Source organism: Carettochelys insculpta, chromosome 25 (genome assembly GCF_033958435.1).
Source record: "Carettochelys insculpta isolate YL-2023 chromosome 25, ASM3395843v1, whole genome shotgun sequence".
Classification (NCBI taxonomy): Eukaryota; Metazoa; Chordata; order Testudines; family Carettochelyidae; genus Carettochelys; species Carettochelys insculpta.
The window spans coordinates 14,708,016-14,727,745 of NC_134161.1; the positions used below are offsets into that span (position 1 = coordinate 14,708,016).

Sequence of the window (19,730 nt, forward strand, 5' to 3'; positions counted from 1 at the left end):
AGCACATAATATTTGGCTCCGGTTTAGTGCTAGGAACCAACTTTAAGGTGGCAACAAAAACAGAACCAGCAGCCTTTAGCTTCATCTGTCTTTGCTATTGAAGTTCTTTATTCTGACCTCTGGGCTCCTGCTACCAGCTCACCACATTGCCATGTGACATTGCCCTGGGATTGATGATGGAAGACTAAACTCTTGGGCTTGAATTCTTTCTTGCCTACCTTGGTGTAAATCAGAAGTGATCACACTGGGATTGCGTCTGTGCCAGTGGGAGGAAAATCAAGCCTGGTCTCTACTCTGGGGAAATACAGACTGGTTGCAAGGTGCAAAAAGACCTTGATGGTATCTCAAAACCAAGGGAGGCAGAACTGAGGTAAAGAGAAATCTCTTCTCCGCAAGAAACTCCCAATCAGCTGGCTGGCCAGGACTAGCCAACAACTGTACGTATCAGTCCTGCCAAGGCTTATTCATGTCTATAACTTCACCCAACACCATTGCCACTGCACTCTGGGCAGTTACCACTGTCAGGCTTAGTGTGGTTTTGCAGGATCGGGGCTCAAGTTGAAGTTCCAAAGAGAGTTTGCTTTACTGATAGCTACAGAGTCAATAGGAAAAAAATACAAGAGAACATGTGAACGCACGTTGAGTCTATTGTGCACCTGCCAACAAAGAAACTAGCACTGTGTGTGAAACAACACATTTGGAAATTTAAGGTTTTGTACTTCTTTCAATTCTCTAGTCCCATACTAAAAATTCGTGATAAATATGGTGAGGTTTTGTCTGCCTTTGTTTAGACCACTTTTCCCTTAAGTGACCTGTGCTGATGAGCCAGGCTCTCAAATTTATCCAGCTTTCTTGGTGCAAACTTCTAGAAATGTGAACCGGTGGGGAGACCACACACAAAACAACTTTGCAGACGGGAATTGGCCTGTAATAAAATGGTGACAATATTCCCACAGTATCGCAGTTGTGCACCCCCAAATGTTCCCTTCTCGGTCCCTGTAGCACAGCTTACAGAGTTCTACTTTGCACAAGTTTACATCCTTGATTCAGTAGGAAACACGGTTAGAGACTGTTTTCTTAGGTTAATCTTAAATCATGCAGAGTGAGGAAGCAATGAACTGCCGTGTAATTAGCCTGCTTAAAGGGAGGGGACAATGCATGCCTGTGTGGTCCCTGTAACTGCAAAGCAGAGAAGTGGAAGCATTAAAGAGTACAGTAACGTGATGATGAAGGGAAAGGTGCATTGACACATTTTCTCTCAAACAGGAGCTGAATAGTGAGATATCTGGGGTTCCTGCTCATTCCTTCAAACCTTCTTTCACAAACCCAGGAAATAACTGAATGCAGCTCTTGAGTCTGTTACCTATTTTCTAAGCTCCTGATTCTCCTGTCACAACAAATAACTGCTTGATTTATTCTGTAGCGTTAGTGAGTGGAGAATTGAGCCATGAATTTTGAATGGAGTAGGGCTGGGGAGAGAAGGGTATCAGTTTAAATGTTCTCAGAGCATGGAATTCTGTAAGCTGTAGTAGATGAGCAGCAGGATGACCGGTCGGAACGATTCACAGGGAAGGGCATTAAAAAGCAAGAACCAGATTTGATTTAGCCTTTTTGGATCCTCTTTGAGAGCCAACTGCTTATCTTACATGCCATGACTAAAAGCAGCAGTTGCAAGGGTGAAAGAGCTTTGTTTGGTTTGTGACGGGACTGTGTTTAGACCAAGCTGCGTGTCTGAATCCAGGAATGAGATGGGACTCTTGTAGCATCACTCTGGACCACAGAACTGAATATGTGAATTGAGGGTTGATCCAGTTGCTGTGCAGGGCCGCAACCCCAACCTGCAATAAGATTTGCTAGTATGGACTCCTGTAGAGTTCAAAGGGTTTCCCCATAAGCACAGGGCAGGAGCATTAGAGGGTCCCACTGATGTACCAACCCTTTGAATAGCTCCATTAGAAAGAAAAGACCGTCTTCATGTTCACATCCTCCTGCCTGTGTAAAGAGCACGACGCTCCTGAAGTTATTCAGTTGGGCCTGCAGAGATATGGGGATATGAACATGCAGAGATAGCAGGTGCAGTTGTATGACAATATGGCCCCTTGCTATATTTGTGGGAACATGCTTCTATTTTTAGTGTTAAAGTATGAGGTAAAGATGGGTGGCTGGCAGGCTCGGACGGTCATGGAGTGTTCAGACCCTTTCACCACGTAAATCACCAACTGAAATCCTTCCAGCTCTGAGGAATGGAGGTTGTTACCTGCCGATGACCGGCCTTTGCACAAGTTCTTGCTGTCTGTATTGTCAACCCTCCCCGCCCCCACCCCCAACTGGCTTTCATTGGGCATTGTCCAAAGAGGGACCAAAGATGGAATGAATGCGAAGGCCAAACTCTCCTCTCTGGGCTTGACAGGGATGCTTCCACTCAGGAATGGAGCAGAAAGCTTGCTTTGTTGCTGGGCTGCATTGGCTCTGTGGATGAATAGGGACCCAAGATCTGCAGAGCCAGCTAGACCAGGGGTCAGCATCCTTTCTGAGACGGAGTGTCACAATTGGACTTTTAGGCCGCTGAGTATGGTCCAAGTGCCAGTGATAATTTTTAAAGGCAGTTAGAGTTCTGTTTGCAACATCTTCATTTGGTTACCGGTTAGGTGGTGTTTGGCATTATCTGGTCTTTTGTTATTCTACAGGCGGCCTAGCTTTGTGCAAGCTCCCTGCGCGTGGGGGTGGAGGGGCAGGACTGAGCCCCTGACTCTGGTGCTGATGAAAGTCAGCTTGAGTGCTTCTTTTGTTGCCTGTGCCAGGGCTTGCTGACCCCTGGTGCAGACCTTTCACTCGCGCCTGGTTCAACACAGCACATACTTAACGGCCAGGGAAGTCCACGGAACTTCAGCACGTGCTGAAAATTAAGTGCGTTGCTGACCTGGGGCTGAAATTCACACACCCATTTTGAAAGGGTCGTACAGCCTTGGCTACATGGGAGAGCTTACAGCAGCATAGCTCTCCCATTGATTACTCCACCCCCAAGCAGCAGTACTTATGTCAGGGGAGAAACTCTCCTGACAACATAGCATTGTCCTCAGTGGCTCTTAGGCCAGTGTAACTTAGGGTGCTTGGGGGGTGGGGATAGGGTAAGCATAGCCTCAGTAACACTGTTTGGAGTTTCTCTGCTACCCAGGGGAAAAAAAAAAAGATCAGCAAGAGCTAAAATTTGTAGTTTCAGGCAACCACATCCAGAAATTCATTTAAAAATAATTATGTTTTGACACAGATGGAATTTTTGGGGATGAAAAGGTCCCTTTTATCGAAAAGCTTTTGTGTTGCCAAAATGTTCGGGTGAACTCTCAGATCTGCCACTGGCCTTAAGCAAATCCTGTCACCCTTCCGTACCTCAGTTTCCCCATTTGTAAATGTATCTGAGCTCTCTTCCTCTAGTGCTCTGAGACTGACAGTCCTGCCAGGGTAAAGTGCTTGGAAATGACTATTTTATGGTGACTTCCTTCTGCAGTAACATTATGTTTCAGGAGTGTGTTTGAGAAGTAAGCACATCCAGGATCAGATCTCTAATGAGGGGGATATGGGTTTTCTTCCCTCACAGATATATAACAATGTTTTATTGCAACCAGTCTGAAAAACCAAAGTGGGTCTTGTTTTATAAATGCGTCTCACTCCACAATCCAAAGTTTCTGGGTTGACACCACTGGCTGTGGTGGGGGTGGCCATGCATTGCTCAGTTACTGACTCAGCAATTACTTCACTGTATGGATTGTGCATTATGTAACTCTGTATTAAGCCGGGATTTTCCAGCTCTTTGTTTGCCTCCTTCCTTGAATGGCTTTTCTGCTCGGCTTTCGTCACGCTGCGTCTTGTTCCGAAGGCTCTATTTCCAGGATTCCCTGTGATTTTCCCTCCCCTCCGCTCTGTTGTTCCCTGGGATCTGTGGCAGGGAATCAAGCTCTGGGACAACAGACTCCCCTGCCCTTTAGCTTTTACCTAATCAAAACCTTTTGGGGCACTTTGAAGTATTCAGCTAACAATATTTTTCCCTTTTCTATGCAAGCAGGTTCCACGGGGGGTGTCTGAGGCTTAACTGATTGATGTCTGTGTAGCTCTTGCATTGTAGGGTAGCCAGCAGCAAATTCTGTGCTAGCTCAGTCCTGGATGGTGCTTAGATCTGATGATTTTACTCTACCTGAATCCTGAGGCCACGTCTACGCTAGAGAGTTTTGTCGACAAAACTTGCGGCACGTCCCCATTACAAATGCATTCTGTCAACACTAAATCGATAGAATGCAGCACTTTTGTCACCAGCATTCCGCCATTGCCCCAGGAGGCAGAATGCCTGTCTCGACAGACTCTGTCAACAGAAAGCCAGTGTGGACGCTCCGGGTAGCCTTCCGTCCTCAGACAGAGCTCCTGGGTCACCGGGCAGCCGTGTCTGCTGGGCTACCGGTTGGCGGTTCTGCAGAGAGAGAGGCTGGGCATTCTGGCTGCTCTCTGTCGACAGAGCAGATTGACAGAGTGATCCCGTGTGGCCGTGATCTGTCAACAGATTTTTGTTGGAAGATATCTTCAGACAGTAACTTACGTCGACAGATGGCTGTAGTGTAGACGGAGCCCGAGTGTGTGTGTCTGTCAGCCTATCGATCCCCCTTTGCATTTGCACCAGCGGAATCCTATTTTGGCTGCACAAAATCAGAATGTTATAGTGCTCTGTAAAGGCCCCAGTCCAGCAAACCACTGAAGCACACTCTGCCTCTTTTAAGAATCCAGGTAATCTGGTTGTAGGCAGTAGGACCACTCATGGGCATACAAATGAGGATAGGCTTAAGTGTTTTGCTGGATCAGGCCCCAAATGCACACCATGGTGGGGGGAGTGTGAAATCCGAAAACGCTGAGGAGGTGAAGTGTTTGATGAAGTTTTGTTCCCACCAGAGCCAGTGCAGGGTTTGCTGTAAGCTGAACACTTGGGCAGCTGCCCAGGAGAGAATCAGGTGATTATCAGAGCACCAACAGCCACCCAGAGCGGGCAGCATGTGTTTCTGCAGATGTTGCACCTCTGCACATGCATTGGTGCACGTAACAAGATTTATTCTGCCAACGGATGGAATAAAAACGAGGGCGTCCTGGTCCAGAGTGTAGGCTTGGTTAAAATAAACTTCAAAGTAACCTAGCTCTATCTACATGTATTTCAAATTTTCATGTAAATCAAACCTGTTTAAAACAAGAATCCTGTGGCATTTTGCAACCCAGACATTGCAACCTTTGGGATGGTGGATGTGAACCTGGAAGTGTAACTGATGGGGAACAAAAGTGGAAGTGATTCTTCCGGCCTGGGAGGAATACAAAGCAGCAGCATCATTAAGCATTTGTGCTGACAGCATGTGAGAGTCTGGACAAGAAACTTGGATGGAGAAATGAGATGAGGCGCTTTCTAATGACTTGCCAGTGTATTGGGACACAACTGCAATGGAAGCCCCGGAAGTTGTTACTAATGCCTTAATCCTGCAAATTACATCAGCAGATAAAAACTGTCACTGAGCAGTGGGAATGCTCCCAGTTCCTAATGTGAGGCACAAGTGTAAGTCTCTACAGGACCAAAGTCCAAATTAGATCCTTCTCCTGGATAATTCTGGGAACTTGCAACGTCTGCTGACTTCAGTGGCATGTGCTGGTGTTCAGCACCTTTCAGGAAGGCCCTAAAGGAGCTGCCCAAAGCTGAGTAAAGTCATTGAGAGACTGCACTGATTTCAGTGGGCTTTGGAGCAGATCCTTTAAAATCATGTGCAATAAACAATTTGAATGTTACAGTATAATTATGGTGTAGATAATAGATTTGTGGTTTTCTGTTTAAAATATGAAGGTTTGCCTTTTCCTGTTTGAATAATAATAAACCTTGCTCTTGCACAGAACACTTTGCAGAGATCGATATCACTATGCAATTTTTTCATTGGTATAACTCCTTTGACATCAGGAAGGTTATTCTTGATTTACACCTGGATAAATGAAAAAGAATCAGGCCCCTTGTTCTAACTCAGAGGCATCCTTTACCCAAGAGCATCCTTAAAACAGTGTCATGCCCTCAGGTTAAAATGGGCCAGTGACGGCGCATACGGTTAAAGCACCACTTCCAGCCGATGCCTTATGGATGTGATATATTGTCACATGATGTCCTACTGGAGAGTGTGGGTGAAGTTATCAGGCAGCTGGGAAGAGGTGTTAGCTCATGTTGTTGGGCTCACTTATTTTTCTGATTCGGTTTTGGATGTGTAGTTCCTCTGGCTCCAGACCCCCTAATCCTCTGCCTGAGCGGGGCAGGAGCTTTGGGGAGTTGTTTATTTGCCTCTTCCTCTGCTTCTTTCAGATATGGAATGCGCAGATGTGCCTTTGCTAACTCCCAGCAGTAAAGAAATGATGTCCCAGGCACTGAAGGCCACCTTCAGCGGCTTCACAAAAGAGCAGCAGCGGCTGGGGATCCCTAAAGGTATGGCACAGCAGTGCCCAATGGGCAGAGCCCAGTGCTACAGGCAGAACAGGGACAGACTAAAGGCTTTTCTTCATCTGGAATGGCCTCGTCTCCAAACTTCTCGTTCCTTTCCGTTCCACCTCTTTCGCCATCACCTTGGTTCCTGGCTTTTTCCTCCAGGGCTTAGATCCACCTCTGTGATCTCCGTCCCCCGCATTCAGAAACCGAGACAATCTTTGCTGTCATCTGCCCCAGTGAGGAATGCTCCTTTAATTGTGCTCCTTCTTCAGCTGGGCTGTTGATGGGTGTGGTGGGGGGAAGGAGTCTGTGGGGCCTAGTAATTTTCAGAGCTTTGCATGGTGAGGGCTCAGTGGTGCTGAGAGTTGGCTGCCCCCTAGCCCCACCCCTTCCCTCCAAGGCCCCACACCTTCTGGGGAGGGAGGTCCTAGAGCTGAGCCCCTCCCCTCCTCAATGCCCAGGGACCAGCAAAATCTGTCTCCAGCCCTGCTCTTGAGGCAGCACAGGGACCCTTTATCCACTGGGACAAGAATATTTTGTCCCAGGAGATTTTCAGCTCCTTTAATTTGAACGGTGGGCAGAGGTGTCAGGTGACCATTGGCATAACCTGCAAGGTGCTTGTGATTTGAATGAAAAAAAACCAAACAAACCCATACTGGAAGACTGATGCCCACAGTCTGTTAGAAACTTTGCCTCAAGTCAAGGTTAGGAGCAAAGAAAAGCTCTCCAGTAGCAAACAAAAGTAACACTCAGCCTTACAGGATGCAGCTAAATTGAAGCTATTCACCATCATTGTATGCTTTACTTGTGTCATCCCAAAGGTGGAAATCTGTGAGGATCTGTTACTGTCTGAATAGTTCTAGGGATTGCTAATATTTTGATCCCCACTGATACGGTGTGTCCACAAGACATGGTGATTCCACATCTGCTGTGTTCTACACTAGAAGCAGCTGCATTTCAGTGGTCACGGGAAGTCACTCCTCTACACTCCTGATTATTAACTTCCTTAGAAATCTTACTAACAGGTCTCTCCTGTGACCCCTTGGTGCAGATCCACAGCAGTGGACAGAGACGCATGTCCGGGACTGGGTGATGTGGGCTGTGAATGAGTTCAGTCTGAAGGATGTGGATTTCCAGAAGTTCTGCATGAACGGGGCTGCCCTCTGTGCACTGGGCAAGGACTGCTTCCTCGAGCTAGCGCCTGACTTTGTGGGAGATATTCTCTGGGAGCATCTGGAGATCCTGCAGAGAGGTAACTGAGTAGAACACTACATGGGCTACAGCAAGGGACCAAACCAAATCTCAGGGCCTCCAAAAACCTGTCTCAGGGTCTCACTGCAGTAGAATTCAGTAACTTACCAGCAACTTTTGCAGTGAGGCCTCCTGACCTATCAGCTAAGTGGTATCTAGTGAGGCCATATTTGGAAGAAAGACCTCTAAGGAAGACACCGGAGGGGGTGGAAGTGATGTTTGTGGCTCTGTGCAGCTGGCGCCTTTCTCTCTTGAGGGTCTGTCTACCTTTAAGTGGGTGAGGTGTGATTCCCAGCCCATGCACATGTACCAAGCCTAGCTCAGCTTGACCATGCGCCTAAAAATAGCAGCTTGTCCATGGCTCGCATTAATCACCCTGAATACAATCCTGCCAGACCTCCAGTGCACACTCAGATGAGTATCTTGATCTATGGACCCTTGCTGCTGCAGATGCACAGCTGTTTTTAGGGGCTAGTGTTGGTACATCTGTGACCGTGGGGAATCACACCACTCTGCTGAAATGGAGACAGTCCTGAGTCTGCATTAGGTGCTGCTGGAGATGTTGTCTTTCCAAAAAAACAAAAAGCAGAAGGGATGGCCAGCTGTGGCCAGCGGAGAGCGGCTGGCATGCTTTGAAAGAGGAAGGGTGTTAACGCCAGCATCTTGGCTGAATTCCAGGGCTAGGCAGGGACATTCTGCATTCCTAGAAATGAAAGGTGGGTTTTTCCAAGGCATTCACCCTTGGCCTGACTGCTTTCATTGGAAATTTTAATCATAGACATCAACGGGGGTAGCTAGGCCAACACTTCTGAATCACACCCAAAAACACCCGTTGCAATTGGAAACTGTTTTTCTTTGTTCCTTAGGTGTGGTTAAACACCAGATATGTTCCACACCAGAAGTGGCCGCATTTCAGAGGGGGTGTGTAAAGCAATCTCTCCCTGGCCCTGCACACTACCTTTTGTGGATCTTGATTTTCATAAATGCTCTCTGGAGGGCAGAATGCTTTAGAAATGCAAAGTGTTTGGTACGGTATCTCGGAGGAACAGAGCTACCACAATGGCTGTATGACTGAGACAGGAACAGTGGCAGTGGGCACATCCAATTCAGCGTAGTACTAAAGCAAGTTCTTCACTTCAAGAATCTGTTGTAATCTTCTTAATTTCCCCAAGGTTTATGGCCTGGTTCACTTAACTAATTAGAATGGGCTCTTAATGTGTAGTCCACTCACAATCTCATAGTGCAGCATCTAGTTCTTCCTAGGGCAGATCCATAGGTCCATGCATTACCTGTCCATTGCATGCTCCGCCTGCTGTGGCCAGTAGCCTGACATTGGTGGCTGGGAGGGGAGGGGGATTCCATGTCACCCAGGAAACACGTTGGCAAATGGAGGTTACTTCCTGATTGCCAATTTTCCTTTTCTCCGGTGGTTTGAGAAGGTGAACGCGGGTGTGCGTGGGAGCTGCAGCAGCTGTGTTTCTTCTGCTCCTTCTTTGGCTCTGGTATCTTTTCAGCTCTTTTTTTCTTTTTCTGTTAGTTTTTACTGAGCCCTTGGTAAAGTCGCCCACGGGAGAGTGGTGGCCTTGTGGGTAAAGCACTGGGTTGGTGCTCAGGAGATGTCCATGTCCAAGGGAATCTATAGCAGAGCTGGGAATTGATTTTGGTGGGAACGAGGTGCTTAAGTACCTTGGAGTTGAGGGGTTTCTATGCCTCAGGTGCCCCACCTGTAAAGCATGGAGAATGCTCTCCTGCTTCTCGGGAGTTGTGAGGCTAAATCTATTCATATGTGTAGGTGCTCAGACTCTGTGATGACACAGGCCATGTCACTATCTAGGTAGAAAGATGCCCTTAGAAGAAAACTGGAAGGCTCTTTACAGGCCACTGACTGTTTTACCTGCAAGAGGACAAGGACAAGGACAAGGACAAAGATTCTGTGCTGTCCCTTTATCCTCTGGACTGCTAATCGGGACAACTGGGTTCTCTTTCCAGCTGTTCTCCACACATGCTGTGTCATCTTGTGGAAATTATAGACTCCTGGGGCAGGAAGGGACCTCAGGAGGTCATTGAGTCCAGCCCCCTGCCCAAAGCAGGAGCTACCCCAACTAAATCATACCAATCAACTAAATCAACCAATCAACTAAATCATACCAACCAGGAGTTTGTCAAGACAGGCCTTAAAACCCTCTAGGGATGGAGATTCCACCACCTGTCTAGGTAACACATTCCAGTGCTTCATCCACCCTCCTGGTGAAATAGTTTTTCTAATGTCCAACCTGCACCTCCAGCTCTTTAACTTGAGACCATTGTTCCTTGTTCTGCCATCCGTCACTACTGAGAACAGCCTCTCTCCATCCTCTTTAGAGCCCCACTTCAGGAAGTTGAAGGCTGCTATCAAATCGCCCTCACTCTTCTATTCTGCAAACTAAATAAGCCCAGATCCCTCAGCCTCTCCTCATAGGTCACGTGCTCCAGGCTTGCCCCCGTCCCCCATCTTGTAGTGCCTTCAATCCTTGGTATCCCTGTCTGTAATACAAAGTTGTCCACCTGTCTCTGAGAAGGGCAGATTTGTAAATCACCTTGTGATCCTTGGCCAAAAAGTACTTAGGAATAACAAAAAGGGCAGAAACCATCTGACTCCCAAACTGGGAAGAGAGCACCCAGTTCTGCTTCTCATAGGGTCAATAGGAAGGTCTTATTATTATTACAGGTTGAACCTCTCTAGTCTGGCACCCTTGGGATCTGACCAGTGCTGGATGAGAGAATTTGCCTGACCACAGGAGGTCAATATTGTCTTGCAGCATTACCAACACTTTCACTGCTTACTGGGCTCTGAGAAGACATTCAGGGGTAAATTACAGCTGGATAACAGCACAGAACACTGAGAGCCAGGACTGGTGGCTGGAAACAAACTTTAAGGGATCCACCGAAGCTTGGCTACACCCATGATGAGTGGTCACCCAGCTAACTAAAATCTAGCTGGATTACAGATGTTGCTGGATGAGAGAGTTCCGGACTAGACAAGTTCTATAACAGCCTGTGTTATTATTCACATTAAAGTACCACTTCAAAGCTCTATCCCAAATCAGAGCTCCATTGTGCTAAGTGCTTGCAAATACAGAGACCCTGTTAGGTCTTAAAATCCCAATGGACATGACAGATATTGCTGAGTTTTACAGTTGGGAAACTGAGGCGCAGAGCGATGGAGCAGAGCTGGGAACTGAGCAAACATCTATTGAGACCAAACCTAGACTCGTAATGATCAGCCGTTTGTTCCCATGCATAGCCTGCCATGCTCTTCAGGAAGAGCAGGTCTACGGCCTTGCCTGTTTATCCTCACGCTTTTGACTTCACCTTCACTAAGCCACCCAGAAGCATTAGGTCACATTAGGACACACAACAACCTCACAGTCTCTTATTAACATGCCTCTCTCCTTAGCTCTTTCAGAGCGAGTGAGTCACCTACACCACAGGCGGCGCAAGGTATAAAAATGGCAGCAGCTGGGCGATTTTCCTTCATATATTTGCGTGTTTGCAGTCGCCTTTTTTCCAAATTTCTTCCTAAAATAACTCCCAATTACCAGCAGTCGTCAATGCCCTCTGCTTGACTGTAAACCTAGCTGAAAGTTGCCCTTTTTAACCTAGTCCCACCCTTTCCCTGTGGTCACCCACCCTGCTGCTTGGCAGACTCCGTGGGGAGGGGAAAAGAGGGTTAGGGATTAGGTCTCACTCCACAAAACCTTCCTTTGTTTGAGAATATTTTCCACCCTGCAATCCCAGGAGAGGAGGCCAAAATTAGCTTCCTTCAAGTGAATGTGCATTATCTATGGTTAGCTTTTCTCTAGCCTCAGCAGAAATAAACCCAGGCAGAGCAATTCTACTTTTATTTCCATTGCCCTTCGCAATCTCCCATTACGCTGCCTCCGTCCTGGCGCAGTGTGCCCTGCAGCTTCTCCTGCAATGAGCAAGTCAGTAACCAGAGCAGCCAAGGCAGAAACTGTGCAGCTTCCAAACGGGGAAGACACAGTCAGCTTCCACATGGAAGCACTGATGTGATGGGAAGGGATGAAATGAGATGTGCACTGATTGCACAGTTAACAAATTAATTGCCAAGATCAGGGCTCCATTGTGCTAGGGTGGTGCTCTGCATGAAGTAGAATCTCAGAGAGTTACATACCCCTTGGGAACGGAGGCAGTTCTTAACAGTGAAGTATTCACAGCTCTGAACAAAACATTTTTGAACGTTTGCAACTGATTCTGAACTTACTGCAGGGCTGAAACTTTGCAGAAGAATATTGCCGCTTTCCCTTTATGTATGTATGTATTTATTTATTTTTTACTAGTTTACATTTACCACAGCACCGTGCTGTATTTGCTTTCTTTTTTATTGTCTCTGTTGCTCCCTGGTTGCATGCTTCTGTTTCCAAATGAGAGGTATGTGGTTATTTGGTCAGTTCATAACTCTGGTGTTTGTAATTCTGAAGTTCTATCTTCTGCAGGCCCAAGAATATTAAGTAGGAGTAAGTTGGTGGCCATGCAGCACTGCCTCATGAATGTAGAAACAGCATCTTCGGTTCCTTGCACTTCTTCCTTTGTGCTTGTGCGGGGTGGGAGCGGTCCACAGATCACACAAGGAGACACACAACTAGAACCGGTTAAAAATAGTGAAACTTTTCTGGAACAGTGTGTCCCTGTTTTTCATTTAAAAAAAAAAAAAGGTCTAATTTCAAAATGTGGCAAGCACTACATACAACACAATTAACAGCCTGTCAATGAGCGAAAAGAAGCCAACATTGGTGGAAAAAAATGTAGTCATAATCTTTGTAACAAGATTCCACTATTGTTGCTCTGAAACTTAAAATTTTAAGTCAGTGTGAAGCCTCTCTGAGAACTATTTTAGTTCTGACTATCACCAGGTTTAGCCACTGGGATTTATGGCCTGTTCCTATCCAGTTTTTAACTTCTCAGGCATTTTCAGCTCTTTTACACTTGATCCGTAACACCTGTTTAACAGCCTGGCCTCTCACCTAGTAGTTAGTAATATTTCAGTATTTCCCAGAAATTCCATCTCGCATAGCAACACTGTTCACTATTCTTGAAAATCATTCAGCTTATTCGGCTCCAAAGCTAAATTTTCCCAAAGAGTCTAATGGAGTGAGGTACGTGATTCAAAGGGATTTGGACACTCAACTTACTTCTGGTTCTTGGCAAACCCCAGCTTAAATGGAAGCTGAATGCGTTTGGAAAATCTGACCATCATGTATAATTGAAAGTTTCAGCGTAGGTGAGATTCCTATGAGCTGGTTTCTTTAACTTCTTTTTCTTCTTATAGATGAAATAAAGCCATACTCAACTAATGGAGTGAACCCCACATACCCAGAGTCCCGCTATACGTCGGACTACTTCATTAGTAAGTCTGAGCCCCTTTTTTCCAAAGTTGCTCCTCTTTTCTTCCAAAGAGTCCAGTGACTTAATGTGATTGCATATGGCTTACACTGGGCCTGGTTAAAATTGTTGGTTGTGATTAGAAATGTGATACTTTTATTTGAGCCCAATCTGATTTGTATGCTGACAAATTATTGGTGTAGTCAGGACAAAATGTGTAGCTTTCAGAGTAGGATTATCCCTCTTGTGGCTTGTGAATGTTGATCAGGGTCATCATTAGGTTTCAGAGTTAACATCCACTGAGGATGACCAGGAGGCGTGCCTACTTTCAAGCAGTTGCTTTGGGTTGTCTGCATTCTCAGCCAGATATCACTGTATCCATCTAAAGATTTAACCCTACATCTATAAAAGTGGTCTCTGCTTTTTTGTTGCCTGAGTTTTCTATGATCAGCCTGAGACACTTGGGACCTGGCTTTCAGAGCCCCTCCTCCTACCACCTCACACTGATTTTGTTTGGAGTTGCAAGGTCTAAGCATTTCTGAGAAACAGGCCCACAGTGTCTCAAATCAGGAACCTCACAATCTAGGCATTTTTGAAAATGTGGGCCTTAATATGTTCAAAATGAGGACTTAGATTCAGGAGTATCAGAGGGTAGCTACCCAGGCAAGTGCAGGTCCCTGATATGTCATGAGCCAGTTCCCAGTGGCAGCTCTTTAGAGCCATTACAGCAAGGGAATGTTTTATTGTGCTTCATGCACTATTGACATCAGCTAAATTTGGCTTTCAGATTCTCTCTGGTCAGTGGAGTGGGGAGGAGCAGAGACGAACTTGCTTCCCTCTGTTGCCAGGGTGAGCTTGCTGGGCTAGCACTAAGGGGAAATCTCGTTTTTGATGTGTGAAGCAAACTTCATCTGAAAGTGGTTGAAGAAGAGTAAGTGTACAGCAGGAAGATGTCATTCTACAGGGCAGATTCTTCTGCCTGCCACTTCGTTTTAAGAAGGAAGATAGCTGTGCATTCTGTATAAAATGGCAGTGCATCCTTTGTGAGCCCCACTGCCCCTGGTTTGCCTAATGTGATGTTTACTCTGAAACCTAACAATGACATCTGTTTTCTCCTGGTGACTGTGAAGGTGAGCAACCTCCATGGCTATCATGTCAATTTGCATGCAGCTCCAATGTAATGGCAAAGACCAATCTCCTTTTCATACTCTGTTTCCTGGGGCAGCTGCTGAGAGCCTTCTCCTGGTGGCTTATCTAACTCTTCCTCCTATGACAGCTCCAAGATTGCTCCAATTTGCTTATGGCCCAGTCTGCTGCCCGCTGAAATCAAGGGGAGTCCTTATTGTTACTATTTAGCATTTGGACTGTGGGAGGGAATAGCTGAGTGGTTAGAGCATTGGTGCTGTAAATTCAGCCCCTTAGAGGGCCTTTCAAGGGTCCAGGGCAGGTTAGAGTGAAAAAAAAAATCTGTCAGGGATGGTGACAGGTCCTGCTGTGAGGGCAGGAGTCTGGACTCAGTGACCTCTTGAGGTCCCTTCCAATTCTATGATATGGTCTTTGGTAGCATTTAGTAGCCACTGCTGAAATCAGAGTCCATTTGTGCTAGGTGCTGTACATTCAGATAATGGTAATTGAAAAGAGACCCAAAGTTCTCTCAGCATCACCCTGTGACAGGAGATGAGAGGTAGATGTGAGTCATTGTCTTTTTGGTCCGTGACTAACATTAACCCACCCAATTGTTCCACCTGCAGGTTATGGCATTGAGCATGCTCAGTGCGTGCCTCCCTCAGAGTTTTCTGAGCCCAGCTTTATCACAGAGTCTTACCAGACCCTTCATCCAATCAGCTCTGAGGAGCTCCTCTCCCTCAAGTATGAGAATGACTACCAATCGGTCATCCTGCGTGACCCTGGCCAGACGGACTCCCTGCAGACAGACTACTTCACGATCAAGCAGGAAGTTGTAACGCCAGATAACATGTGCATGGGGCGCACCAGTCGAGGTAACGGCAGGAGTCTCCAAAGTCTCTTCTGTCTCCCTCCATTCAGGTCTTTCCATCATTTCCCTTGTACTTGCAGAATGGCCCTCCCCTCACCTTCCTGGGTTGTTCCTTTTCAGGTGTCCCATAACTGGTTTCACAGTGTCTTTTAGCCAAGGATCTGGCAGCATTTACACACAACATCCCAGAGCCTCAGCAGGTATAAAAATGATGGTAATGAATAGTAGATCTCACAGTGCTTTACAAAGGAAGCATATATCATTTTGCAGCTTGGGAAACTGAGGCACAGGGCAGTGAGTGACTTGCTCTAGGCCATCCAGGTATGCCAGTGGAAGAGCCAGGAAGGGAACCTAGATTTCCTGAGCTCCAGTCCAGTGCTGTAGCCTCTAGGCAGCACTGTCTCCCCTTTGATTTCAGTGGCACTAGCCGAGAATGTGGCCCAGTGAATTGAACCTCACTGCTCCATGAGGTGCGAATTGTTATTCACATTTCAGGGGTGGGTTAACTGAGGCAGAGAGGAGGACAGTGGTGTTTCTCCATTCAACATGAGGTCAGTGGCAAAAGCAAGAAGATAACCTGCAACTTCTGGGCCCTAAACACCGTGTCCAAATGTAATATGAAAAAATTGCAAGGACACAGAACCAGATCCTCAAATGGTTTGAATGGCTTTAGCTTCACTGAAGTCCAATCAGCTACACTGATTTGCACCAGCTGAGGATCTGGTTCATAATTCCCATGCAAGCGGTAGGTGTCATCCATAGAACACAAAGCCTTTCCAAAGGAGGGATCATTATCCCAATTTTTTACAGAGGGGGAAAATGTCGCAAAACAGCAACGTGATCTTCCAGAGACTACATGGAGCCAGATGGGTGTCTTGATCCCCACCTCCCTGCCCCCATGCTTACCAGAAAGTCAGTCTTGGTATGACACGTTCTTGATGCCGAATGTTACATCTGGTTAAATATTTTAATGTGGCACAAGGACTGAAAAATGCCATGTGTTGCAGCTTTGTGGAAAATCAGTTTTCTTTGCCAATACCAGCAGTGTGCCATCATTTATTGGAATCACATGGATGTTACCCTATTGGGGCTATTTTCATGATTTTCTTTTTTTTATTTTTTCAGCTTCCAAGCTGAGGAAAGGTTGTTGGGGAGGGTTATTTTTTTAAAAACAACTTCTGCTGGTTAAACATTTATATAACGCAGGCAAATGAGGCAGATGCGGCGAGCGAAGGGGCAGCTGTGTTGCAATTTTAGGCAAGCCCTTTTGCAAGGGCTGTTTTTGCAGACCAGTTTCTAATTTGGTTCCTTCTTTTCTCTCAAACTTCAAAGAGACCTGGGTAATTCTTATTGAAAGACTTTCACTGTCATGACTCAGTCTTATACCGTGGCCCCACAAGCCTCAAGGGAAGGGAATTCTTCTGACATTACAGTGCCAGGGAAAGGAAGTCTGAGAGAGAGAGGAGTACATCGGAGAACCCATTAACATTTCATTTGTGACTAAAGAAACGCAGTAGGCCAGGTTCGGATCAATACTAAATCCAGCTTTGGTAGAGCAAATGCATCCTCATCTAGGTATAAATATATTAGCAATAAAATCCCCTAATGCTGCCATTGTTTTGGAAAGAGGCCTTCATATAAATAGTTATCCAGCCATTGTATTTACATTAAGCATATTATAAATTCTGTACAACACATTAGAAGAATGTTCAGGTTGCAAATTTAAGCCCTTAAGAACTAAGGAATGCCAGCTTTAAGGCTTTCTGCACGATGGTGCATCTGTATTTTGATACAGTCTTTACTGACATGATCTCAGAATAATGTTTGTTACCTTATCACGCTCTGTGCAGATAGAATCTTTGGAGAATTTAGCTGCTAAACTACAAGACTCTGTTGCACTTGTGTATACAGGGATTTTTTTTCAAAGGCTCATAAGCTGGCCTAATGGAAGTGGCTTTTCACATAGATGACAAAAGGCCAGTTCCTGACAAATTTTAAGTTCCTGATACTGAGCCTGGAGGTGCCAGAGCTTCCCTGAAAAATGACTGTGTATGAAGGTTTTCTCTCACCCAGTTCTCAGAAAATACTGAATCGTTTTTGTAGAACTTCCCCCACACAAATACATCAGCTTGAGGCATGGAACTTTTCAGCTCCAGGGGATGAAATCTGGCAGAAGTTTCAAGCAACTGAACCCAAGGACTTATGAATGGAAAGTGTTGGGCAATCTTATTTATAGCCATCGTTGCACAAATCAGCTGTAGTAAAATAATTCGAATTAGCGATGGGCCTCAGCTGGAACGTCACATGTAAAATTAATTAATTAATTAATTATTACGGGCAGATAAGTCCTCATCATTGGGCTTCAGAGTCAACACGCCATTAGGATAAATGGGTGCTAATATCCCATTGCTCACTGAAGACAATATTCCATAGGCTTTCACACCCGTATTAGTGACGCTCTTCTTGCTGCAAGAGCTGTTTAAACTAGAACACAACAAATATTTGGGTGAGCTTGCCAGCTCCATTCCACCCTCCTTTCTCCTGTGAGATTTACTCTTTGGGTCTGAGCCGCAGGCAGTGCAGCCAGTGGAAATTTCTCCAGGAGCTCTTACACAATCACAGCAGCTGTTTTTAGCCTTGTTTGGGAAATTAATGAACTTGAATGATCCTGTTACACTGGGAGCTTGTCAGTAAAGAGGTTGAACAACAGGCAGAGGCAGGGATTCCAGAGAGAAGGCTATTTTTGGGTCTGTGCTTAGCCCCCTGCACTTTTTTAAATACAGAAAATCAGCCTAGCTCTGTTGACCTCACCAGAGCTCCCTGCTTTACACTGGCTGACAATCCAGCCCCTGAGAGATTGCTCTCTTTATAGAAATTAGTCTGTAGCCTAAGTGTAGCCCAGATGTGTGCACCTTAGTGGGGGGATATAAATATCCACATCTTTCCCCTCCCTGTTGTTTGGGAGCATTGGGGTGCCTCAAAATATGACAATGTAGTCATGTAGCAAAGCAGCTCACAATAAAGCTTAGCAGGACCCATCTGCACAGGGGTGACTCACAGCTCTGCTTATACTGTTTGGAAGGTGGAATGGCATCATTTGCTCTCTGAATTCACCTGTAAACTCCCAGGCCAGCCTCTGGTGCTGCACAAATGATCAGTAGAGCTGGACTTAGCTCAGGAGAGTCAGACCCTGATCCTGCAGGTTGTGGTGCTAGGATTTTCCTTTGCATTTTGGCTGTTATGTGCAGATGAAGCATAGGCTACCAGCTGCGGGTGCTCTGCAAATCAGTTGGGCAGCACCTGAATCTCTCCCCGTGTGGCCCAAGCACTCAGCTTGCAGGGAACCCTGCTCGGAGTCCAGGCTTTCCTGGCGCTCTCCGAGTGACTCAGGTTATAACCTTGGGTGAGTCCTTTCACTTTGGTGTGCCTCAGATTGCCTTGCTCTGGAATATGGGCACGGTAAAGACACTCCTCCCTCATGGATGCCCAGGGGTGCTTGTGGTGACAGATGTGCTGCAGTAGCCATGTCTTGTCTGGGTTGGAGCTGAGCACACTCAGCAGGGCCGTGACTCCTTCGGCTGGCAGGTGGAATGCACTCCTGGGGTGCTGTCCTTCTCCCGACCTCGATTTGTGCCCTCTCATTTAACCTGCCTCCTCACAGGGCGAGCGGTTCTCATCCTCCCCTCTGTTTGCCAGGCAAACTAGGGGGCCAGGATTCCTTCGAGAGCATAGAGAGCTATGACAGCTGCGACCGCCTGACGCAGTCCTGGAGCAGCCAGTCGTCCTTCCAGAGCCTTCAGCGTGTCCCCTCCTATGACAGCTTCGATTCGGAGGACTACCCGGCGGCGCTGCCCAACCACAAGCCCAAAGGCACCTTCAAGGACTATGTTCGAGACCGGGCCGACATGAACAAGGACAAGCCCGTCATCCCTGCTGCTGCCCTGGCTGGCTACACAGGTAGGATCACATGCCCCAGGGCAGAGACTTCCAGAGCCAGCTCTTGGGTTCTGGACAGAAGCAAATCTGAGGCTGGTGACAGGGGTGGGATTGGCTGACACGGAGATGGGTGAGCTCTTAGCCCGGGATGGACACAGTGAGCAAACCATCCCCCACTGGTTTACGGGTCTCAGCTTTGAGTGGGGGGGCAGTGTTTATAGTGGGAGAGAGCACTTCAGCTTTCAGGGCAGTGATGACCTGGGACCTTGGAACGGCCTCCAGCACCGCTGGTGTCCTAGTGATGACGTTTGGGATGTGGACACCTATCCCTTTAAGAGCAGGACCAACAGGCAAGGTGAGCTCCTCTGTGCACTTTGAGAACCTGCATCTGGGGCTGCATTTTACTAAAGCGTCTGTCTCTGGAGGAGGTTGGCCGAGACACCCCATAACTTTTTGAGTTGTCCAGAGTCTGGGTCCCATGACACGGGCCCATCTCATCTGCTGTCTCCTTTCAGTCTCCAACCATCCATCAGAAGAAACAACTTTTGGGCGTTACTGTGGGAGCAGATGTCTAGCACAGGCGAGAGGTGGTGTTATCGTATCATGTGTCTTGAGCCAGTCAATCTTGATCTGGTTTACACGTGTGCAAAATGCCACCTTGATGAGTCTGAGAGTGATTCACCC

The 19,730-nt window shown here is 46.7% G+C and overlaps 1 protein-coding gene across 3 annotated transcripts in view; it reads left to right on the plus strand.

Moving 5' to 3' along the window:
- The window catches only part of ETS1 (ETS proto-oncogene 1, transcription factor), a 127,140-nt gene that overhangs the window by 83,336 nt on the left and 24,074 nt on the right, over positions 1-19,730 (plus strand). For all 3 annotated transcript variants that reach the window (XM_074976754.1, XM_074976752.1, XM_074976753.1), the window contains 5 exons: positions 6,362-6,481; positions 7,533-7,733; positions 13,062-13,139; positions 14,866-15,114; positions 18,807-19,067. In XM_074976754.1, the coding sequence (XP_074832855.1) occupies positions 6,362-6,481; positions 7,533-7,733; positions 13,062-13,139; positions 14,866-15,114; positions 18,807-19,067 (909 nt within the window). The remainder of the gene's footprint in view (positions 1-6,361; positions 6,482-7,532; positions 7,734-13,061; positions 13,140-14,865; positions 15,115-18,806; positions 19,068-19,730) is intronic.